Genomic DNA, 25,878 nt, shown 5'->3' on the forward strand with positions numbered 1-25,878 from the left:
TGGAATGCACTCCCCAACCTAGAAGAGATGCATCTGTTGTAATCATAATTGATGGTTGAGGTTGTGAAAACTGGATTCCGGACATCACGTTGTTTTACTGGGTCCACCACAATAAGGAATCTTTGACCTTGTTCAGCACTGTCAGCACTTTGTTCAGACTGTGCCTGTTTTGCCTGTAGACTGAGGCGAGCCATTCCTGGAGAGCTCGCATACGTAACCTGGCATATGTAATCTCGCATATGTAACGTTGGACCACAAATATAATGGCTTCCAGGCCCGCCATATGTCCCAGAAATTGTAAGGCAACTCGTACTGTTAGTGTGGGGCTGATCCTTGCTAGTAATATTAGGTCTGTGATAGTCTTGAATCTGGGTCTTGGTAATGATGCCCGGGCTGTTATTGCGTTCAGATCTGCTCCTGTGGACTCCAGTTGCTGTGCTGAGTTCAAAGTGGACTTTTCGGTGTTTATCTTGAGTCCTAGTTGTTGGAATAGCGTTATAGTTTGGTCCATGGCTTGTCTTGCCAAGGTTTTGCTGATTGCCTTTATTAGACAGTCATCTAGATATGGGAAAATTGTAATTCCCTGTCTCCTTAGACGTGCCACAACTACTGCAAGCACTTTGGAGAAAACCCTCGGTGCTGTAGAGAGGCCAAATGTCAGTATCTTGTATTGACAGTGGTTACTGGACACAGTAAATCTTAGGACGCGTCTGGGTGCAAGGTGTATTGTAATATGAAAATAAGCATTTTGGAGGTAGAGGGCTGAGAACCAGTCTCCTTGTTGCAGTGCCGGTAGTATGGTGGATAGTGTGACCATCTTGAATTTTTGTCGTCTCACGAATTTGTTCAGGTCTAGAATGGATCTCCATCCTCCGTTCTTTTTTTGTACTACGAAGTAATGGGAATAAAACCCTTTCCATCTGTGTTGTGGAGATACATGTTCTATTGTCCCTATTTGTCTGAGATGATTTATTTCTTGGTGCAGTAATTGCACACGAGTGGGGTCCTTAAGAGGGACAGGGAAGGGTTGTGGGTGAGAGGATAGATATAAATAGGATAGTGTATCCTGAATTAATTATTTCTATTACCCATTTGTCTGATGTAATAATTGACCAGTTGAGATGGAATTGTCAAAGGCGAAATTCAAAGTTTGTCGTGGATGACAGTGGCACTGTTTGTTGAGTGGGGTTTCTCAGACACTCGACCAAACTCTCAAAACTACTGTTTGGATGACGCAGATTGAGACCCCAAAGGTGTTTGTTGAGGTTGTCTGGGTCTCTGTGTTCTCTGCTTTCCTCTTTGTGACTTGTATTGCCTGTACTGTTGATGCGGTGGGTATCTGCGGGTATATGGTTCGAATCTATATTGCTTCCTCTTTGTTTCAGGTGGATAACGGTCAAGGGTTCATAATGTAGCCCTGGAATCTTTCATCAAATGTAGTACTTTGTCTTTTCTGAAAAAAGTTGAGCCTTGTCAAATGGGAGGTCTTCTGTTTTTGTTTATAGCTCTGGGAAGACCTGCCGCATGAAGCTAAGAGGCTCTGCACGTTGCTATGACTGTGGCTGTAATTCTGGCCACCGTATCAGCTACGTCCAGGGAGGCCTGTAATGAAGTTCTCGCTACAAGTTTCCCTTCAGTAAGTAATGATTTAAATTGCTTTCCTTTGTTCTCGGGTAATTTGTTTGTAAATTGAGATAGTTTTTCATAAATGCTGTAGTCATAATTGGAAAGTAGGGCTGAGTAAGTTGATACTCTCTTCAGTAGAATGGAAGATGCGTAGACTTTTCTTCCTAACAGATCAAGCCTCTTACCTTGTGGTTTTGACTTATAGTTTGTTTGCTTTCCCGTTTGGTTCACCACATCTGTGACTAGTGAGTTTGGAGGTGAATGAGTGAATAGGAACTCCATCCCCTTGGCCGGGATATAATATTTTCCATCGTTCCTTTTTTTAGTAGGGGGAATGGTGGCTGGCATATGCCATATAGTGTTAGCTGATTCCATCAATGCCTCATCCATGGGGAGTGCAATTTTTGATGAAGCTGTTATGTGCAGAATTCTTAGCAAATTATGGTGAGATTCTGTGACCTCTTCCAGGGGAATTTCAAGCTCTTGTGCGACCCTCTTGAGTAGGTCATTAAATTGTTTAGGGTCGTCTACTGGTGTGGATGTGGATGGAATTATAGCTTCATCTGGTGAGGAAGATGAGTCGTGTGGGAATGTTTCCTCTTCCGCACTTGTTTCCACTACTTGTGGATTTTCCTCTACCTTAGTTGATGTAGTTGGGGGTGATTGTCTGGATGACTTCACTCTACTCATATGAGTCGATCTGGTCGATCTGTTGTACGTCTTGGAGTAGGCAGACCAGGCATCCCAATCATGCCATCGCATGTGGTATAGCATATGAAGTCCGAACCACGGGGGACCATACCATGGATATGTCCTGATTCCCCTTTGAGACATATACCCAGGTCCCTCTAACGATGGTCTGATGTGGGAGGAATATTCCAATGAAAAGTGAGCTTCCTCTAGCTCACTGTCATCTGTGCTGATGGAATGCACTGGGAAAAAGGTTTTATCCTGGGCAAAAATGTATCATTGATTGCCCTACAGGTGACTGTGGAAACTATGTTATTGTTTGGTGGTGGTGGTTTGTGCTTTTTCTTCAATGACCATGGTGTTGTCAGTGCTGGGCTTCTCATCAGCTTGGTGGTGATGGTTGATGCTGACATTGGCATCTCGGCAGTTGCTGGTGCTATTATCGATTCTGGTGCCGACGTCGGTGCTGTGGTCTGTCTCGGCATCATATCTCTTCTTGATGCAGCAGGCTCTGACAGAGCTGTAGTCAGTACCATTGACCGTTGGTCCAATGGTTTCTGCACCATATCTTTTTTCAGTGCTGTGTCGGAAGAGGGCTCTTTTTGTTTACTCTTCGACTCCTCACCCGGACGTTTCAAGTCCTTGGGTGGCACGGAGCGAGTTGTACCTGAGGGACCTGTTGCCTCTTTGGTACTTTGTGCAGGAGACAGCCTCTTGGATGAATGTCTTTTCTTTGAAGCTGTGGTATCTGGAGGTGATGAGGCTCTCTTCCTTGGAGTGTGCTCAGTGCTCTCTGTGGGAGGCTTGTCCGGTCCCAGGTCAGAGGAGGGTCGGAGTGATTTTTTCATAAGAATAAGCTTTAGCCTCAGATCTGTTTCTCTTCGCTCTGGCTTTCAAATTCATTCAGTGAGTGCACTATTGTAGCACATGGGTTTCCCCTAGACAGCATATACATTGTGACTGACCGTCTGAGAGTGGTATGGCATCTCTACACGAGGTGCATCTTTTGAAGCCTGGGGAACCCGGCATGTCTAATGTTCTAATCTTATTTTATTAAAAGAAAAAAAAAAAAAGAAAGGCTAAAACTGGAACTGTCAATGTGGACTTTTTTGTTTTAAGGTAAGCAAATAACTGACGGACTAAATTATGACTAAACTAATTTTCTATTATTCAAGGTAGGATGAGAACTCTTTGCTGCTAACACTCCGTCGCTGCTGTTACGCTCCGTCTTGGACAGGGGACGGCTGAGTATGAACTGAGGGGGTTAGGATGCGTCAATGGCACCGCGAGATGGGAGCTGCGCACACGTGACCTGGACAACCATTGCTAAAAGATCTCTGATCAAGGACACAGGACGTGATGACAGCTACGTGGAGCACCCACAGGGACATCACTCAAAGAAGTTATAGTACGAAGTAAATTGCCTTAAATCAACCTGAGTTCTCACACAACACTTTTTTTACTTTCACTATCTGCATATTTCAACCATGGATGGAAATATTTTTTCCTGGGGTGGGTGGGTGGGTGTGTGGTGAAATCAACACTGGATTGACATTTACTGGTAAAAGTCTAAAAAGCCTACATATTAGACTGCACTGTATACAGACTCCAGAAGTTTGTTTTCAGTTGCACGAAGTCTTCAAAAACATACTATTTATCAGATGCTGCTACTGCACATTTTGCTTGATATAAGCTTTCAAGCTCAACCACATGATTAGTCCTTAAAATAGTTCATTTAAAAATAAACCTTCAGAAATCTGTATTACCTTCAATAATCTGTTGTTCCACAAAGGCTGAGCAGGCAGAGAGAAAAGTTTTTCAACTCCCCCAGTCTCTTTCCACATCATCAGTTTCTTAGTGGGAGGTGCTAAGTCCAAAGTAGTGACGATATCAGAGTAGTCACTTAACTGGGCTCTAATAGTCTTGCTATCTAGCTCTTTCACGCTGTCTACAATCAGCTTTCTCTTCCTCTTTGCTTTGGTTTCCTTGACTGTTGATACAAGAGAGGGAAACAGACTTGACACTATATTGCAATAAAAATCTTGCAGGCTTCAATTAAGTATATTGCTTAAGATACTGATTAAGAAATTTTACTATTTGGTAGGACTAAGTATTTGTACAGTGCTTTTAAGATGAGAACTGATATGATTATTAGCTTTTAATGTTTCACATCCTAAAAACAAGCATATATCAGAGGTTTTGGTAGTGACCTGTAATTTTATTAGAAAAACTATGCCATTATCCATTTTGACCACAGAAATAACCAAGTATTTGTTTTAGTAATAACTGAACTAAAATGAGACTAACAATGTTGTTTTTCAAAGATTCTAGTTGGATAACAACCTATATGGTTAATTCTCCTTCATATCAGCATGAGTTGCTTCTTATACACTGAAGACAGCTATGTCCTAAATATCATTTTAATAAGCAGATTTTAATTTATTTTGGTAAGAACATGTTTGACTTAAAACAATTATTATTATTAGCAAGGGACTAAGCAAGGTTGATGTTCTTAGTATTCTAATGCATGCTATTGCACTGTACACGCTCCAAGCAAGGTAGTTAAGTTCTTGGAGAGCAAAAGACAAAAGTCCATGTTCTGAAAAGAAAATGGACACACCACTAAATCAAGTTAGCAATAGTGTCAGATAGATTCATTTCCACTCCACTAACCCCGGGTTTTCCTAGTTCAAAAGGTCTCAAATATTTCAATTTAAAATGTTCTCAGATGGCTTACTCACCAGTGATGTCTATAGGCTCCAAAGCAAAAGCTTCTTCTTCATTTGGAACCAGTGTTGTTTGATCAGTCATTGTTGGTAATGGTTCAACTGGATCTACAGAATCTGGGCTGTCAGGTCCACCCACTACCAAAACAAATGTTAAACATCTTGGACTAAGCTAGAACTCAAAGAAAACACCATAAAACACAACTCATTAACAGGTTTAACACAAGCTTTTATATACTTCAGCCCACAACATGCTTTATTATGAAACTAAACTAAACTAGTCAGTTTAAAAAAAATGAAACCTAGTCCTAGATTAAATACTCACTTGATACGTTATCATCATCATCCATATCATCATGGGGAGGCTGTTCTGGCATCATTACCCCACCTTCTGAGAGAGCAGGTGGGTCATCAAAGATGCCTCCATCATTATTACTAAGAAGTTTGTCATCTGAAATTGTGACAAAAAAAAAATCAATTGTGGTAGTGTGTATTAGTGACCTAACAAAAAAAAACAAAAAACAAGTAATCAAAATGTTGTACACTTGTAACAGCATAAGAAACTGAAATACTGAAGATAAAAACGCAAACAGTTTGTTTGTAGTAGCCGTGTTTCTTCAAAGGAAATATAGAAGGGCTTTTTAGGTGAACTCCAACAGGAAGTTTAATGAACAAACATTAGGTCAAGTTAGTTATCACACCTGTGTCTGTTTTATTAGTATGCTGTTATGTTCTGACTATTCAATTACACTTAAGCTTTGCATGCAACATGCAAACATTACATCTATCATGGAAGAACTTCACAGGGGTTTTAAAGTTCAGGGATAAAAAGTATCCAACATTTAATATTCTCAGTGTATAAATTCAATCCCTCCCAAAAGAGTCAGAGAGGTTTAAATGAGCCAGAAGATTTACATACTAGTTTCTCTTCCAAGTCTCACATGTACAGTGGAGTGTCTTGAATTTGGAAAGTGATTTAATTCAAAATGCATATTTTAAAATAAAATGAAATGTTTACCAGGATAATTAACTGAACTGCAGTAGACATTAGAGGCACAGTCCCATTGTGCTAGGCACAGTACAAACATAAAAATGGCTCCTGCTGCAGAGAGCTTACAATTTAGACAGCAGGCAAGTCAAAGTTAATAAACCCAGTTGCTACACTAATATCTCAAACATACCCAATATTCCTCCATCATTTCCTTCTCCAAAATTGTCATCCTTGTATTGGTCTTCATATTCCAGGTGGTTAGCTTTCTCATTAAGATGACTAGTGCTCTGTTCGGGCTCCAATAAAAGATTGGATGCACTGGTACTCACTAGCATGTCATCCTCAAATGCACTACCTTCTCTCATCATCTCACGATCATCCATTCCAAAATCACCTGTAAGAATATAATTTTAGCCAAACAGATAAAATATTTAGGTTTAAGCAAGCCAACAAGTGGATCATTAATCGCTTCACTTAATCTATGAAGAAATGACCAACTAAATAATTTATTAACAACTTAGTTCTATGATTGCAATTCCTCATAAATTTTGCAACTGTTTCTGTTCACAAAAATGTAATTATGTTTCTATAACTAACAACCTTTTTACAAGGTTTCTATTAATTACTTTGTTTTAAATGTAGAGTTAATGGTGGACAAATTCAGAAGACACTCTTCAGTGCTGTTTAATTTTGTAATTTGTTCAGAAAGAGAACAAGGGAGAAAGTTGTTTTGAACAGTTATCTTTTTTATGTAGAAAATATACTTTAAGCATACCTGTTGAGAATGGCTTCAGTAGTGCACCAAAACATTTAAAATATTCATTTTAGAGGATTTCATTGAATCTATTCCAAGAAAATGCTCTCCATGCACTAAGTTTGTGTTTAATACACACCCAAAAACTGATTTAATACCAGAGAGGTTTATTAATCCCATGCATAGTCTATTGTTTAACAGATTCCTATTTTATGGATTATAGTATTAAACACAAGCTTGGGGCTCAGTTCTAAAGCACTCTTTGTACAACTATACACCAAGAGATACTGAAACAACAAATCTCAGTATAACAAATTCATCTTTGCAATTGCTTCGACACTAAGAAAAAGTTATAAGTGATAAAATAGTTATTTCTGAATGCGATGAAAATAGGTAGAAAAGAGCTCTTGGCAAATGAATTTAGACTGCCAATTTTAAATAGGAAAGTGAATACATGAAATGTTAATTAAGCATTAATCCATTGACTAATGGTTATTGTTGCTTCTTTACAAGCAGCTACAATTTTTTTTTTTGGCTATTAGTGACAGATTTCTGGAAAACTAATCCTATAAATGAGAGTATATATTAAGTATTCACTCCTGTAGGCACATTTGACTAATATAGCTAAGTGATATTTCATGTGAAATTCTCACTGTGCTAATTAACCCACCTTGTTTATAGGATTTCCACACAATTTGTAAAACTTTCATTTTAGCCCAAGAGCTTGTGAAACCTAAATACATATGTTAAAAATATAAAAGCATTTTACCAAAGTCATTATCTTGAAGAATACTGATGTTGCCCACTTCTTCTCTCATTGTAATTTCTTCCACTCTACTCTGGTTCAAACTGAATTGTTGAGCCACATCAATATCACTTAAATAAAAAAACATAATTTTTAAAAGCTTTCCTTAATAACATTTGATCAATTCAAAACATTTACAGGTTACTTAACAGACTCTTGTTTAATTACGAAGCCAGTCTATAGAAATATATCATGCACTCAAATAAATACAGCCATGAAGACAAATCTCAAAACGCGACCACATGAACCACAAATATGACTTTAGGATATATTATGAGTGAGGCAATATAGATTGCCATCAGCTTCTAGAAAGCGAGGAATAAAGAAAAGCTACAGATATACTGTCCCTCATGTGGCACTAAGGTTAATTTTAGAATAACCTAAACTACAAAAAGTACTTATAAGATTCAACAATTACATTAGCTACATCTAGCAAGAATTTAAGTTTACATAATGCACAGCAGAGAGTATTAAGGTAAATGGTTAGGAAAGAGTAAATAACTTGGAACATACTGAGATTCATTTCTCAATTTACACAATGCATTTTAAATTTAATAGTAAACCAATTAAATACTGGTGTAGCAATTTGCAATCCAGGAGTTCCACTATGGAATAATCTAGGCAAAAAATATTGCTTTTTAAAAATTTTTTTTTTTAAGAAAAGTTAATTATCTAATCTGAAATTATGTTTCTCTCTCATTATGTTGATTAACTGATACATTTAGATTTGAAATTGTTACTTCAGAAAAGCAATCAAGCCTAGTAAGGGAAAGTAAACTTACTCTAGATCAGGCAGTGGTTGGTCAAAATCGTGAAATTCCTCAGGTAAAGTGATAGCATTGTAGGCAGCCTCTCGATTTTCCTCAGGCAAATCAACAACACCTGAAAGGGAGAACTTGGACATAGGTTTCTAGATCTACACCAAAGGTAGAATTTCCCCCCCCTAACATGCTTAGTGTTGGCCTCTCTGCTCCCTTAGGTAAGACTCCCATTATCTTTACTGGAAACAGAGTTAAGCCAGTGCTCAACGATTCTGAAAAATCCCACTCCAAGTGTTTTTGTAACAGGTGAAAGTTAAATAAAATAAAGCAGGCAGAAAAATGCCATTGACAGTCATGGCCATATACTTAAGACTGGATCAGAAAGGGAAGTCCAAAAACCCTAATTAAAAAGCTACATACTCCAAGTGTCAACATTTTTAAAAAGCTGTTGTGTCAGTTTTCAAAAATTGCCACCGTAGAAACACTGAATTCCTAAAGTTAAGTCCACATTTAGGCACTTAACTAGACCTGATTCAGAAGAGCACCTAGCAGCTTCCTCTGAAGTCCCTTCCAAACAATTTCAAGTTCGTAGAAAAATGTACAATGCCCACACTAAGTTCACAGACATTCAATTATAAATTACTCAACTTACACAAAAGTTAGGTTAAAAGTAGTTTCAGGCATTAACATGTTCCCTCCTTTCCCACCTCCAAGTTTCCCTTCCAATTCTTCTGCTTTTACAATCATGTTCTCCTACTTAAATTATTTTTCTTTGTTGCTATGTGAAACATCCACACAACAACAGGAGAAATTGACTATCCTAAGGAAAACAGTGATACTGAATATACATCAAATACTATAACACAAAATACACACACTGGAAAAATATTCTCAGTTACTGTAGCTTAAGTATTACTTTTACAATTGTAAACAAAAGATGTTTAGGCACAAGGAATGTGATTGTAAAATGGCATCTCTTTGAACTTCCTTCTATACTTCCCTTTTTCATCTCCTGCCTGCTTGGCCTCTTGCCACTCCACTGGTTCCAAATACTCCTCAGTGCTCCCCCAATTGCATGTGCATCTATTTAACAACAAGCACATCCCCATAAGACCCGATGAATAGGTCTTATCAGAACACTGAACTGATGCAGTGCTGGGGAGAAACAAAATTTCAGCAAGCTTTTTTTTTTTGTTTTTTGGTCAGTACAAATCTCAGCCAGTCAACAGAAAGATGGTATTTCCCTATGCAAAGGAATACAAGCTTCGCCTAACGCTCCTGTTAGAACAAGGATGTAGAATTGCATACATGCTTATTAAGTCTCACTTCATATTGTAACCTAATTTGTAGGGGAAAGTGTTTAAGATATATGACAAGTACCTGGACGAAAAGCCATCTTGATCTTAATGAAGGCTTCATTACAGTCTGCAAGGAGATATTTAGCTTTCCTGTGGTAGATTCTAACAACTCCCAATAAGAGATGTCCTGAGGTTCGAAGTGCCATCTTCACCTAAAAAGAACACATTTACTGATTGCAATAACAGGTATATCTGATTTATAAAAACAGTTTCACAGGAGAAAAAAGCTCTAGTACAAGCAAGTCTGGCTAATTTTTCTAGGATATTTACCTTTAACATCAATTTTAGGATAACCTGTAAAGCACAGCATCTCAAAGTAACTTTATATTGCCAGAGGCAATATTAATTAACATGAACTACTTTGCAAACCCCACTCTTTCAACTAAATCTAAATAGCCATTAATTGTACTTTGTGCTATTTCAAGAAATATCTACAAAGGTAATACTTAATATAGCAGATACTGTTCAAAAAAGCTTTACAGTCAGTTCCACGGCTTGATGCAGCTAACTATTCCAATGTTATACATGGGGAAACAGTTCAATATCATGGAGGAAGCCAGCATCAGAGCCAGGATCAGAATTCAGCAATTCCTAGCTTTAAGAATAGAGTGGCACATGGGTCTAGTTTGTTATTTTTGCTTAGGGGAAATGAATAGAAGGCCTGTTACGTTTGCAAACAAAGGGGTGTTCACTGAGTCAGCATGCCTACCAATTACGGCAAATGCTTTATTTCCTTAACTTTATTAACCAAAAGTGAATGTTAAGTATGAAGTGTTTGTCACTTTGGAGCAAATCAGCAAGCAACTCACAAAACCAAATCCATCTCACTGCATCCTGTGTAGCTCCTTCATGCCTGTGTTTTTTTGGTTAACTTTCAATCTTGATCAAATCTGTGGGCACCACCAAGATTTGAGAGGTGGACAATGGGGTCCTCCTGGTCCACGTCAGGGGCCCCAGGCTCTGATAATACAAATAATAGAAAGAACAGAACTAAACTGCATACTGACCCAGAAATAAGGTTAAAAGTGACTGCAGGCAATGAGGGAAGATTCACTAAAAGTAAATGGAGAGTTTCACCCAAAAAGAGGAAACAAAATAGAGTTAAAAATATTGGGGAGGGCACAAACAAGCAGCTGTACCTATCACATTAAAGCAAATTTCTATTCCTTTTGTCTCTAAGTCTCTTAAATTGTCTCAGTGTTATTTTTCTATGTAATGAAGAATCATATTTGCTGCAGGGAAGGAATGGTTGTCAAAATATGTGGTCAGGAAAGAATAGCTTAAGTGGCTCAGTCTGAAGAAGTCTCAGAACTGTGTTGAGAGATAAGTGGAATAATATTTCCCAGGAAGATTAAGACCTAAAAGATCTAGCCTCAAGTTAAGTGAATTATCACAGATACTCAGGCTTTTATTACACACAATAATAAAAGCTCTTCTAAACCTCCAGAAATTTGATGAAAACCTTACACAAAACGAAAAAGTTAGATTTTAAGAATGCCTAGTTCTGAAAGTCTTATTATAAAAATCTTGCACCCATCAAGGTATAATCGTAACCAGAGCATCCCCACTGCCTTCGTTTGTCATTCCTGGGTTGTCTCCTGATGTTCTTGTCTTAAGATTACAAACTCTTGTAGGCAGGGAATGAGCCTGTTCTGTAAAGCACTGTGCATGTCTACAATCAATAGAGGATTCAGCTATTATATTTGTGTGTATTTATAACTCTTGTAAAGTTCATATTAGTTGCACTGAATTGACAGCCAGAACATCTGTTTAGCTGAAGAAAGTGTTTATGGATAATAGGAAACAGTGATGCTTTAGATTTTTAAAATAAACTTATCTAAGGCATCCAAATGTCTACTGTCAAGTAAAATGGTTTACATTTGACCGATGGGCCACACAACCAGTCCATTTTTAGAGGTGGAGGAAAAAATTAAGACATCCATGAACACACAAGACTTGAAAAACCTTCCCTCTGATTAGTAGGTATCTGGTAAGAAGAATTTGTTCAATTCTCTCCCCCTTAACTCTGAGGTTGTGTCCTTCAGCACCTTTCACAGTTGCTGTGTTGGCTGTACCTAATACCAAGCAAAACACCAAAGGCAACTTAGGACCTAGTCTAGGGAAAAACTGTACTCAGATAGCCAATATTATTTGCTATTGATTATATTTTTCAACCCTTTTGAACATAAAGGTGGGATCCACTTTGTCCCACTTGTCCACAAAGGACAAGAATGAATATTTCAATACTCATTCTCTATTTCAATAGCTCTCAGTGACAAGAATATTAAAATTTTGCCATAAATCCTTTGAAAATTATTTGCTGAAGGATACAAGTTTTTCCCCCCTCTTTCATTCTCCCACCATAAAAAAACTTCAACATATACACATGGTACAAGATAGTTCAGATAAAGATACTTCGCATAAAACCTGCTAACCAAAGAATCAAATTTGACACCTGTCCACTTCTTGCAAAACTATAAAGTAAGAATTGAATGAAAAACTCAGATTACTTCTTAGAATACAGACATTAATGGATTATTTCATACTTCATGTAAAACAATGAATACACTTTTTTCATTAAAAGAAATAACATTTTTAGAATTTTTCAGGTTAAGGTATCAGAATATTAGTTACTACTTGTATATCAATCATGTTTTGTCATAATTTGTCTTTGATGAACCAGCAACATTAACATCAAGATCACTGTAAAACATACCTTAGGTGAGATGATACTCTCCACGCTGCTCTCTAGATTACACTCGAATACATGGGCTTTGGTTAGCTTCTTATCCCAATGGGCCGCTAGCCAGATTTTAGCCAGCGGCCCACGCTTACTCAGGACAAAATGGGCGTAAAACATTGTCCCAGTCGCCTATAAGGTGCAAACCTGTAAAGAAAAATGTAGTTGTTTTATATTAAATGGTGGATATGGATTACTGCAAAAATTCTCACCATACATATATGGGCATGTTTTCTTTACAACCAGTAAGATTCTAAAATTGTTTTGAACAAGAAAAAAAGATAGAAATGTTCAAGTAGACCAGAAAATGCTAAATGGGCTCTCCCCTCATGCCTTCAAAATCTGAAAGCATTTTGTTCAAAATTGAGAGAGTTTTGCTCTGCTTTTTTCATTGATGGCTATACGGTGGTGTATAAGTTTATTGCGTTGGAAATGCAAGCAGGTAAACTAGAAAAAAGTCTCAGAACCACAGAAATGTGGGGCTGGAAGGGACCTCAAAAGGCCGTTTAGTTCATCTCCCAGCATTGAGGGAGGATTAAGTATATCTAGACAAACACATGTCAGTAATGGTTTAACCTATTCTTGGAAACCCCTCCCCAGCCATGGGGATTCTATGGCCTCTCAAAGCAATCTGTTCCAGTGCATAAATTATCTCCAGAGTTAGAAAGTGTTCACTTATATCTAATCTAAATCTTCCTTGCTGCAGATTAAGCTGATTACTTGTCCTACCCTTGCTGGACATGGAGAACAACTGATCACTGTCCTCTAACAGCCGCCAACATACTTGAAGTCTATCATCGGGTCCCCCCTCAGCCTCTTCTTCTCCTCTCTTGAAGAAACATGCCCAGTTCTTTCAACTTTTCCTCACGTCATGTTTACTAAACCTTATTATTGGACTCTCTGGACTCTCTCCAATTTGTCCACATCCCTCAATGTGCAGTGTCCAAAACTGGACACAGTACTCAAGCTGAGGTGTCACCAGGACTAAATAGAACTACCACCTCCCATGTCTTAAGACACTCCTGTTAATACATCTCAGAATGACAACTGCCTTTTTTGCAAGACGGAATATTTTGACTCATTTAATTTGTGATCCATTAACCCTCCACAGCCTTTTCTTCAGTACTGCTGCTGAGCCAGTTATTTCCCCATTTTGTATTTTTCCAGCTTAAGTGTGCACTTATTACTGAATTTCATCTTACTGATTTCAGACCAATTCTCCAATTTACTAAGGTCATTTTCTAATCCTGTTCTGCCATGTGCTTATACATTACTGTTTCTTCAATTTGACTTTTCCTGTCATTAAAAGTTTTACTACTGAGTAAACGAGTAGGATTCTCAAATAACTAACATGTCCCATTTGTTGCCATTGTGTAAATTTAGCATCATCCTTGACCATGAACTTTGCTTCTCTTACTACATCTGTGTATGATTCTGCCTACAGCTTATTTTCCCATGCTAGTCTCTATGCCATCTTCATTGTAAAAATCCTTATCCATGCTTCCATCTCTATTCACCAGTCTTCTACATAGCCTTATCAAGTGGCATCTCTTGACCCCAGCACATGTGGAATACTACTGACCCAACTTTTCCCACACACCAAAAGAATGACCATAGTCTTTCCATCCTCAAACAATGCCTCCATCTTTTTATTCCAGAACAAAGTCAAGAACCCCACTCATTTTAAAAGCCTTCCATATGTTTATTGCAACCTTCCTAAAGGACTGTTTTATTCTCTACAGTCCTTTTCCTCAGAGTGTAGCAATGTTTTCCTACTGTCCTTTAACATATAGTTTCTCAACCTGTGGTACACGTACCCCTGGGGGTACGCATGACACAGGCAGGTGGTACGCGGCGAAAAACCCAGTGAAGGGAGGCAAGCGGCAGCTGCCGACTTCTGTGGAAGCCAGATGGCAGCCACCTGCTTCCCAGCTGGGAGGCAGGCTGAAGCTGCCAGCTTCTGGGGGAGACAGGTGGCAGACACCAGCTTCCTGCCCTGTCTCACCGTCTAGCTGGGATGCCGGGTGGCAGTCGCCAGCTTTTTGGGATGCCAGGCAGCTGGTCCCAGCTCCCAGGTGGGAGCCTGGTGGAAGCCTCCTGCAGCCCGCGATCTGGGTTCACAGCTGGGTGGCTGCCACCCGCACCCCGGCTCTGAGCCAAGAGACAGCCTCCTGCATCCTGGCTTGAAGACAGGCAGCTGCTGCCTGCCATCTGCCCACATCCCTGAGTCCCAGCCTGTGCGGAAGCCTCCTCCCCCCCAGCTCGGAGCAGGTGGCAGTCGCCCATCTTCTGGGCTGGCAGCCAGGCGGCAGCCGCCTGCAACATGCCCAGGTGGCAGCTCCCCTCCCCAGCTCAAAGCCCGGTGCCCAGGAAGCCAGGCGGAGAGCACAGTTGCTTGTCCACTCCTGGAGCAGGGCTCTACCAGCAGGCTCACTTGTCAATTTCACTGCTCTAGTTGTGCAGTGAAATTGACAACTATGACAGCCCCAGATTTTACCAGTATAAAAATGTTAAGAGGCCCACACAGTGTGATTTGCCCCAGGCTCGCACCCCCCTAGGGACGGCCATGGGGAGCGCTGCTATCCACTCTGGTGGGCCGCTAGTGTGTGCTCAGACCTCACAAGTTCCCACCTGTGTGAGAATACCATGTGACCCCGCCATCAGGCCATAGTGACTGGCTGGTGTTGACCTTTGCTCCTATATGGAGGAAGGAGGGGAGAAACAGCAGGGGTTTTTTTTTGTTTTTGTTTTTTTATCTGCACAGCCACACAGCACTGCAGAACTCAGAACTCTCCTGCTTTACAAGAACAGTCATCCAGCAGTAAAAGGGAAAAAGATTGTATTTCTCAGAGTAGAAAATTGAATGTTGGGTACTTATTAAAATTTTCAGACGTTAGGGGGTGCTTGCTACTTAAAAGGTTGAGAAACACTGCTTTAACAGTTTGCAACACCAGGAGCAAGGAGCCCACTCCTAATAGCTTTGAGAAAAAGGAGAAATATACTGTATTTATAAGAGACCGGACACCATATTGAGATAGACATAAGACCGCAGTCCCATCACAAGCTTAAAAGGAAACCCTTTTGAACCCAATAATAATAAGTGTGCTAATTGGAAATGAGCAAGTAAGGGGAGCATGCTACCATCCCCAGAGGATGGATCCAGCTCCTGGAAAGTTCAAGCACCATCTATCTTGCTTCTTCTCCCTCTCACTGTACCTACAATGGAGGATCAAACCTATGGATCAAACACTACCTCAGCAGGCACAGGATGTGGCAGTAGCACCAGAGCAGTTTAGTTCAATGCCTCCCTAGAGAAACATCAATTTATAGCAAAACAGACAATTGTCTCCTGCTGGAAAGTTTCCAAATTGCAGGATAGTACACAGAATGCAGGCTTCCTGTGATCCCAGGCCAGATTTAAACATGTGGTCTCGGGGGTTTACTGAAATGGAATGTCTACACTACAAATAAAAAAGTGTAGCTGGCATGTAGCCGGGCTCGAGCTGTTTCATTGCAGTGTAGACTTCTGGACTCAAGCTGCAGCTCAAGCTCTGGGACTCTCCCACCTTGAAAGGTCCCAGAGCTTGGACTCCAGTCTGAGCCCACAAGTCTAAACTGCAGTTAAATAGCCCCTTAGCCTGAGCCAACCAGCACATGGCAGCCAAGGGCGTTTAACTGCAGTATAGACATCCCCTTACATTTTTCCAGTTACTCCACAGTTGTGCAATATTCTGCAACCTGATCTCAGCACATTCATGTAGTCTGATTTATACTTGTCTGAATTTATGTCTTATTAGTACTATAGTATTACCATAGTGCCTACAAGCTCATCATGATCTGGGATCCCATTGTGTTAGATGCTGTACACAAAGAACAAAAAAAATCAGCCCCCACCCCAAAGATCTTATAGTATAGGTATAAGGCAAAAGACAGATGGATAGTCAGATAAATGGGGGAGTACAAGGAAACAGTGCGACAATATTGGTCAGCATTACAGGTAGTGTCTCAACATATCAGCAACTTAACCATTGTCAAATTTTTTTGTAGGCATCATGGAAAAAGTAGTGTATCAAGTTAAATTTTATAGACATTTATAGGGAGCTCCTCCAAAGTGTGAGGAATAACATGAAAAAAAACACAAAAGCACTCTGTTGAAAATTAAAAAGTGGGTGACGTAGGCTGGCATTGCAGGCTAATCGGAGGTGGGAAACGATCCTTCAAGAGTGAATGAGAGATTATAGCTAGGGTGGGGATAGGATGGAAAGGGCCTTGAAAGTGAAGACAAGCAGCTTGTTTGATTCAGTAGAGAAGGGAAAGCCTGGCAGGGATTCAGAGAGAGGGGTGATGTGATCAAAGCAATGGGCTATGAGAATGATTTTTGGCAATTTGAATGGATACAAGCGAGGACAATTTGAATCTGTCAAGGCTAGAGAAAAGGATGTTGCAGTAATGGAGAAATAAGATGATGAGAGACTGGATGAGCATGTTAGCAATGTGGATGATAGGAAAGGACAAGTCTTAAGAGATGTTATGCAGAAAGAACAGGTAAGATTTAGACAGTCTGAATGCAAGCACCCACAGAGAACGGAGCTGAAGAGGACAGCAAGGTTACAGGCTTGAGTGAAAGGAAGGATGGTGGTATTGTCCACAATGATCGAAACAGGATTTGAGGGGAAAGTTAAGAGCTCACCAATTTCAGCCATGTTGAGCTTGAACTTATGGCTAGACATCCACAAGACATCAGAGAGACAGGCTGATATTTTTGTTTGGATAGAAACACAAGCCTGAAGTAGAAATAGATCTGAAGAGTCATCAGAACAGAGATGGTAGTTGAATTTGTATCTGCAAGTGAGATCACCCACAGCTAATGCGTAGATAGGGAAGAGAAAGGGAACAAGGAGAGAGACCTGTGGTGCCCCTGCAGAAAGTTGATGTGGGAATGAAGATGAGGAGGATCTTCCAAAGGAAATGCTGAAGGAGCAATTTTATGGGAATCACCCAGATCCAGGGTGGATAAAAATCAATGATTTAAAAATATATATATAAATAAATATAAATTTTTAAAAAATGGATATTTTTATTTAAAATTTGATTTGATTTTTTAAAAAAAAAATCAATACTAAATTTCTCTCTCGTTTAAAAAATAAGTTTCAATTAAATCTCATTACAAACTTGCTAACCCTACATTTACAGTCTCATATAAATAATGTAATGGCTCTAGTCTATCCAGACTAACTACCAGCTCTTGCTTTTTGAAAGTTCTGGGCTTTCAGTTTCTGTTTTTCAGCAGACTAAAGACATGTGCAAAGAGACATAGGCTGGATAGGATTGTTGTTGTTCTGTGCTTATGTGGTGGTGGAGGTAGGCCAAGCAAGGCAGAGGAGTTAGTTAAAACTATCTTAAAGACAGAGACAAAGGACAGAGGCAGAGTAGAAAGGAACAGTAGAATGGACTGGAAAGAAAAAGGGAAGACATTATTCAGTACACACATAGCTTCCTATATTCCCCCACACTTTTGCACATAAAAACTGTCATGGCTTCTGGGCATAAGAGAGACCCCCATCTGGGAATATTTGGAAGAAATTCTTTCCCTGGGTAAAAAAGGAAAATGTGTCAAGTGTAAGCAGTGCACGAAGGAAACGCAGGGCCTAGCTGCAAGAATGAAACATCATAATGAAAAAACTACTTATTGGGAGAAAATAATGTGGATGAAGATGCAAATATGTCTGAAGAACAATGTGGAACAACTGGTTAGTAACTTAAATAATTCATTTTGCAGTGCATCATTCAAGACTCTCTCTATGCCTTTTAGTATAAATGTGGTTTAACAAGTAAATTCCCAAGCTGTTTGCTATGCTGGATGTTGCTAGAACTTCAGTCATCCACTGGTACTTTTAGCAGCAGTGCTGCAACTAAACGTTTTTCAGGCAACAAAGTAACAGTAGCAAGCAAAAGATTTTAATCATCCAGTAAAATCACCATGGATGGGTTTGTAGTATGGACCAGTAAATACCAACAAGACACCATAGATGAAAAGATTGCTCGGTTCATTTATGCCACAAATTCTCCTTTTCGCATCATTAACAATAAACACTTCATTGACATGGTTGAGTCCTTACGACCAGGATACACTCCACGTGGTAGAGCAGACATTGGTGGACGGTTTCTAGATACAGTGTATGAGAAGGAAATTGAACAGCGTGCAAGAAATACTGAGGTGAAATTTGCTAGTTTAAGCCTTGATGGGTGGAGCAATGTACACAATGATCCAATAATATGTGCCTGTGTGACAACAGAAGATGGGGTTGCACATCTTTCAGAAATAATAGATACATCTGGAAATGCCCACACAACAGAATATTTAAAAGACGTGGCAGTGAAAGCTGTAATAAACTGTGAACAAAAATTCAACTGTCACGTGCGCAGTTTTGTCACAGACAATGCTGCAAACATGGCAAAGATGAGAAGATACTTAGAAGAAGAAACAGAAGAATGCTCCTTAATAACAAATGGATGAAGTGCCCATTTAATGTATCTTTTAGCCAAAGACTTAAGTACGTCTTCTACAGGAATAAAAAAAAAATGTTGTTGAAGTCACAAAATACTTCCATAACAACCATTTTGCTTCAGCTTCACTGAAGAGATCAGGAGAATCCAAACTAATTCTACCTCAAGACGTTTGATGGAATTCTGTGGTTGACAGTTTTGAACACTTTATTAAGAACTGGCCTATTCTCATAAAACTCTGTGAAGAAACCCATGATAAAATAGATGGAAGTATCTCATCCAAAGTATCTAACACCGGATTAAAGAGAAATATAGAGGATATGCTCAGTATACTGAAATCTATATCCATAGCATTAAACAAACTTCAGAGAAATTGTTGCTGCATTACTGATGCTGTCGAAATTTTGAAGGCACATCAAGAAACACTGAAGAAAGAAATACCTCATCACAAAGTTAAACCGCAGACAATAAAGAAGCGAATGGATCAAGCACTAACTCCACCTCATTTTCTTGTGAACATTCTCGACCCCAAATATAATGGTAGATGCCTAACTTCTGAAGAAGATGCTGCTGCCATGGCATGGGCATCTCAAAATCACTCCTCAGTTATGCCAATCATAATAAATTTCAGGGCTGGAGTGGAACCATTTAAACAATACATGTTTATTGATGATGTTTTGCACAATGTCACTCCCTTGAATTGGTAGAAAACATTAGCCAGAACAGAGTTGAAACAGAGTTCCTTCAGTTGCTAAGCCAACTTTTCACAGTAGTAGCTTCTTCTGCAGGCACAGAGAATATTTTCATCGTTTGGTATTATTCACTCAAAGCTAAATCGACTGGGAGTTGAAAAAGCAGGAAAACTCATATTTCTGTTTCAGTCTATGAATAAAAATGACAGTGGGCGTGGGGAAGATAAGAGCTAGTTGTAGAAATATTAAGGACTGCGTAAGATTCAGTGTTGTGATGACTTGTCCATTAGAGTTAATAAAATTTGAAAATTTAAAAAAAAGACTAAGGACAGCCATTAGCCAGCAACTCAGGAGACAGCTGCAATTGCAAATGTGAAACATTTATGTAACATTTAAGATTTAGTTTAATAAAATATAAGTGCTATTGTGTTTGTGTGTGATTTAGTTTTTACCATTCCTAATGTATTGCTGCTGCTTCTGCTGCTTGACACAGGTAATGAGTATTATATACTATTTCCTAAATTAATAAAAATCAAATTATCTAAAAAAATTACACAAAGTATACCCTCCTAGATGATGTAAACTGCTGTACTGAGTTGTAAATTAACATGTTTTAGTGATTAGATTTGCACCATTGTTTAAGAAATATGAGAAGAAGTATTAGTGGGAAACTTGATTTAAATCAATCCACCCTGCCCTGATCATCAAATGACGAGGCACAGTATAAATCAGAAACTATTTTTCAGTTTAGTGGGGTTAAAAAAAGTATTTCACAAATCTATGATAGGTTTATTGTACAAGTCAATGTTACCCAAAAACTTTAGAAAAATAAGAGAATGGAGGAGTGACCAGTGAAAGCCACTAGCATTACTCTGCCACAACCTTCCAACTCCAGTTTGAAAAACTGTACTTCAATTTTTGTGGATTGGCATAATTACTAGATTTGACATTTTTACTATCAGTTCAAAACATATAGCTTGAACTTCAGGGAAAGATCAAACATACTTAATTTAAGCCTGAAAATATAACGAAGGATTCCTATTAAACATGAAAAGCATTATGTGGATCAATAAGACACGAAGTAACTGTACTCACGCCAGTTCCCTGATAGCAGCTACTATCTGTGCTATATTACCAGTACTCTTTCAGCAATATTACTGCACTGTAACAAATACTCTTTCAGCAATATTACTACACTCAATCTGCATGCTCCTCACGTTAGAGCTACAAAAGGAAGTAACTCTCCTAAGGTGCCAGGAACATACAAGCACTAATGCTAAGGGGGTAACATGGTTAGTTTCCCATGAGGGCAAGTCTTTTTTCCTTCTATTCTGGGAATATACATGGGCATTTGGGAGGTGAAAGTGTTTCCCAATGTGATAGGAAAGGGATTAATCTTTCACATACACACATTAGTCAATACAATAAATAGGGCTGGGAACCTATTACACTTTTGTTGTGGGGAAGATGGGGATAGGAAGCTCAAATGGTAAGTAGGCTGTATGGTGATGTTTCATGGGACTAGCATTGAGAGCTGCTAAAGCTATGCAGGGATTAAGCATAGATAGCCTGAAACTCAAGGGCAATATTAGAGAAGAATTTGAGTTACAATACTTGTTTCAAGTACTGAGAAGAAATGAAGTAGAAATAAATTGCTTCTGGCAGAGATTAAGAGTTTCCCTCCATATATTAATGAAGTGATGCCACAAAAAATTATACATATAAATAGGGGAAACAATTAAAGGAGTGATGTTACCAGACTAAGAATAATTTAACAAACAAATGCATTTACAAGTTACAAATATCTTATATTAAAACATTAACTTCTATTTGCAATGTTTACTTTTTGCATTGTGGTCAGTTTGAACTAATACACAAGTCAGCGTCACTTCTAAATCCTAATTCACTATCCCAATACTGCAATATCTGGATTATACACACTGAATGAGAATGTATATTTTAAAAAAAGTTTCCAGTGGAATTGTTTTTGAAATGCTCACCAACTTTTTTTTCTTGGAGTCCCCATCTGGGATGCACTGGTGCATTAGCACCATCATGATGCTTTGCAGCGTGGTAGCAACTATTGCTCCCATTTTCTCACGCTACTATCCTCTCTCTTTTCAGTGTATTTTCTTTTCCTTGTTTCTCTCTTCTTTTCTCCCCTTTACATGGTTTTGTTTTTTGTCCCTCTCTCCAGAAAAGTGCTTTCCTTCACCACCAGCTTCATGCAATAGATCATTTGATATAACCCAATGCTGAACTAACTGCTAGATATGCAAAGAGAAGCTTGGGTTGGCCTGGTACTCCCTGATATACACCCGTTCATGTGAGATTCTCCCACAGACAACAGATGCAGGAAGGGTGATAACTACTTTCAAGTAGCCACCTGCCATTTTAACTAGGGAAGCAATGGATCAGATCTGGGATCCCACAACTTCCTTTACACAGTGATCTATTCTTCTACCCAGCAACCCTATTGGGCACCGTCCAGCCAGAGCTACCCATTTCAGATTGGGAAACTTTATGCAATGGTCAAATTTTGGCCCTGCCAAAAATGTGTGCCTCTAAAAGAGACACCAAACTAAAGTCTAATCAAGTTAAAATTGTTTCAGATGCCATAGTTGTCCTTGAGTCCCCCTAACTATTTTGTGGTTTGATAATCAAACATTCCTATTTTGTTTAAAGTGTCTCCTTTATGTTTCTGGGGAAAGACCAGAATTATCAGGGGGAAATTGGCTATATTATGTGCATTTGACCACCCTGTACATATAAAGTAAAACTGAAAGACTGTTGGAATTGCCATACAGAATTAGAACCTGAGGTCCATCTAGCCCAGCATCCTGTCTTGGATGATGGCCAGCACCAGATGTGTTTGAGGAAAGTGCAAGTAACCTCACAAGGGGCAGATGTGGGATAACCTCCCCTCTCTCCCCCAAAAGTCTCATCCTAATTCCTAGTAATTAGAAACTGGGTTAAACCTAAAGCATTAGGTTTTATATTCCTTCCAAAATATTTTAGCCTTAAACTATCATAATTCTGGAAGTGCTTTTTAGCCATATAAGTGTCCCATAGCTCTTTGAATCTAGCAAAAATCTTGGGCTTACAACATCCCATGGTAGTGAGTTCCACATTTTAATCATACACTGCGTGAAAAATTCCTTTTATCAGTTTGAATCTGCCATGTTCCTTTGTTCTTGGTTAAGAAAAAGGGAGAAGAGAAGCTCCTGATCTATGTTCTCTATATCATTTTATATACTTTTTAAAAATCATTTTAGATCACATTGTCTCCTAAGGTAAACAAGTCCAATCTTTTCAGTCCCTTCTCATATGACAGTTTTTCCATACACCACATTCTTGCTGCCCTTCCCCTGGCACCTTTAATTTTGCTATATCCTTTCCAAGTCAGGGTGACCCGCACATATTACAGATGACTATATCCAATAGATTTATATAATGGCATAGTTTTAATAATATTCTCCATCCTGTTACTTATTCATCCTAATGTCATTTGCTTTTGACCACAGCTGCACACTGAGTAGGTCTCCATTGAGCTGCTCACAATGAGGCCCAGACCCCTTTCCTGAGTTAAGTTAATTTAGAACCCTGTAAATGGTCTGGCTAGTTCAAATTTTTCCCTTCAATGTGCATTACTTTGCTTTTATCAACACTAACTTAGTGTACCACAGTGTCTGTCCATTTACCTGGCTTAGTTAGGTCCCTCAAATTCCTCTTGACTCTATACTTAAAGTAATTTAAATAAGTTATCTGCAAATTTCCCCACTTTACTCATCCGCTTTTTCAGATTGTTAATATAATGGGTTCATTTTGATTTAATTACTGTTTACAAATTCTCAGTATGCCACATGCTTACAATGAGTCTTTAGAAAGTAAACTAAAGCCCCGATTCTACAAACACAGGTCAAGAGGACTACTGTACTCATGTGTGTTTGCTGAATTTGGGCCTAAGAAACCTCTCCTTAATTTTTTTGCAATATTCTTGCCCAAAGTGTTCAAATTCAACAAACAAGATCAATTAATTTAAATAGGACATACAGCAACAAAGAAAAACTTTTTTTTTTTAAAAAAAAGGAAAATGTGATTGTTATAGCTAAAACTTTGACAGGCAGGGTGATTCTGGGGCAGTTTCAGAGAGCTTAAGACAAAAAGGAATCACAAGATCATCTACTCTGACCTCCTGTATATCATAGGCTATTAAGTTTCACCCAAATATCCCTATGTTGAGTCTAATGATTTCAGTTAAACTAGAATACTTTAGTCCTCATGAAACTAAATGTTGTACACCACCAGTCAAGAACACAGGGAGAGGTGCTTCCAATGCTCAAGACCCTGTGATGGCAGAGAATTGATTAGGGGAGAAATATCTTAGAAGACAATCCACACCTCATGCTGCAGATGAAGGTGAAAAAAATCCAAGGTCCCTGCCAATCTGAGCTGGAGGAAAATTCCTTCCCAAAACCAAATCTGGTGATCAGTTAGATTTTGAGCATGCAAGCAAGACACAGGATTCTCTGTATCATTCCGAGCACCAGTCCACCCCAACTGGTATCCCATCTCTAGCTGTGGCTAGATGCTTCAGAGGAAGGTGAACCCCTCCCAGTTTACAGTTCTGCCTCAGGAGCATGTGTGTGTGGGGAATCCTTCCTGATCTTTGCAGGAGACCAGATAAAGCCATGAAGCAGGCAATTAGATTACAGTCATAGTTATACAGCTACACATTTTATAAGCATGTTGAGGGCAATGCAAGCAATCCTTCTGTCCCCAGAGTAGGACCTAATTCTAAAAATCGAGCACATGTAACAGATATCCCTTTGATGCAACACTTAAACTGATCACTAGTTATTGCATGAACTATTCCTAGTAGAAAACCACTAGATTATCCATCTCTGCTAATGTTGGACTGATCCCCCCCCCACACACAATATATTTTCCAGTGTGAGTTCTCAGACTCTTCCTTTCAGGTCCCCCCTTCTAAACCTTCATTTCCCACAACCCAAAAACATTCTCCCATAAACCCAATCCCAAAATCTTTTACACTGTTTCAACAAGAACGACCGCAAAACATTGCTGCAGGTAATAATCTATGAACATGAATTAGTTACCCCATAGCGGGGGAAGCAAACAATTCCACTTCGATCGCTTCACATCTATACCCACACCGCAGTCACACACGCACCGAACGACTCCCGCCTCCCGGTCAGACTCAGCTGCCCGGTGCCCCGCACTGGAAAGCCCCAATCAATGCCTCCAGCAGCTCAGGGCCACAGCCGAGGGGCGAGGATGCGGGGCCTTCGGGGCACGGCACCTCCGCTTACAGAGGAGCTTCACAGCCCCCCGCAGCAGGCGGACCTCGGACTCCTCGAGCTAGCGCGCTGCCTGCCCGGGGCTCCCGCTCGGCAGAGGGGCAGGCTCCAGGAGACCAGCGGACAACAAGCGACCCCCTCCGCTCCCGCACCGCTGGCCGCTGCACTCCCTGCGTCTGGGGAAGCGGCCCCAGACGGCACATTAAAGCGCTGCCACCCCCACGTCCCTCCGCAGGGGCCCGAGCAGCTGCCGGCCACGGCTACCCGGTCCTAGGCTAGGGCGGCGAGGACTAGGCCTCTCCGCGCCCCGGAGGAAGCCTAGACTCCTGAGCCCAGCTGCCCCCGCCCTTCGGACGGCTGCACAGCTCCCCTCCCCCTCGGGACGCGCTGCCTGCTCCGCGGGGGCGGACGCAGCAAGAACAGCTCCTTACCCCGAGTTCTGCGTGGCGGCAGGGGAGGCCGATGCGGCGGCTGGCGGGGCCGGGCTCGGTAACCGCTCCTCCTCCCCGATCCGAGCCACTCAAACAAACAAGATGGCGGCCGCAGCCCTTCCTGCCGCCCAAACCCGCCGTTCAAATCGGCAGGATGTTTACTGTTAAAATGCCCCTCGCCCGGCGAGGGGACCAAACACGCATGCGCGGAACCGTGGCCCCTCTCTATGACGATCAGGCCTCCAAGAGGGCAGGATTTCGAGACGATACCAATTGCGCATGCGCGCAGTCCCTGCCTTCCGGTAGCAGGCCCAAGAAAAAGGGCGGAGCATCAAGATGCTGAAAATTCGCATGCGTGACCGCTGAGACTTACAAGGCCCAAGGCAAGGGGGCAGGGCCAGGGCCGGGAGAGGGCCGGGAAGAGCGATGGAGAGGATTTGAACTGCGCATGCGTTGTCACTGGACCGGTATGGATG

At 40.2% G+C, this 25,878-nt stretch overlaps 1 protein-coding gene across 2 annotated transcripts in view; it reads right to left on the bottom strand.

Annotated features, from left to right (window-relative positions):
- The window catches only part of RAD21 (RAD21 cohesin complex component), a 36,440-nt gene extending 10,858 nt beyond the window's left edge, over window positions 1–25,582 (bottom strand). Inside the window, exons 1-9 of one of the 2 annotated variants that reach the window (XM_067530560.1) lie at window positions 25,403–25,582; window positions 12,428–12,598; window positions 9,734–9,863; window positions 8,375–8,474; window positions 7,557–7,663; window positions 6,224–6,427; window positions 5,368–5,493; window positions 5,058–5,180; window positions 4,083–4,306 (exon numbers count right to left, since the gene is read on the bottom strand). In XM_067530560.1, the coding sequence (XP_067386661.1) occupies window positions 4,083–4,306; window positions 5,058–5,180; window positions 5,368–5,493; window positions 6,224–6,427; window positions 7,557–7,663; window positions 8,375–8,474; window positions 9,734–9,863; window positions 12,428–12,571 (1,158 nt within the window). In that variant the 5' untranslated portion in view covers window positions 12,572–12,598; window positions 25,403–25,582. Of the gene's footprint in view, window positions 1–4,082; window positions 4,307–5,057; window positions 5,181–5,367; window positions 5,494–6,223; window positions 6,428–7,556; window positions 7,664–8,374; window positions 8,475–9,733; window positions 9,864–10,520; window positions 10,672–12,427; window positions 12,599–25,402 lie in introns of those variants that run through there. The other variant, XM_067530569.1, reaches the window with a different exon arrangement.
- Window positions 25,583–25,878: the final 296 nt, after the last annotated feature.

This window comes from Emydura macquarii, unplaced genomic scaffold (genome assembly GCF_026122565.2).
Source record: "Emydura macquarii macquarii isolate MOO-44397 ecotype Brisbane River unplaced genomic scaffold, CSIRO-AGI_Emac_v2 contig_369, whole genome shotgun sequence".
Classification (NCBI taxonomy): Eukaryota; Metazoa; Chordata; order Testudines; family Chelidae; genus Emydura; species Emydura macquarii.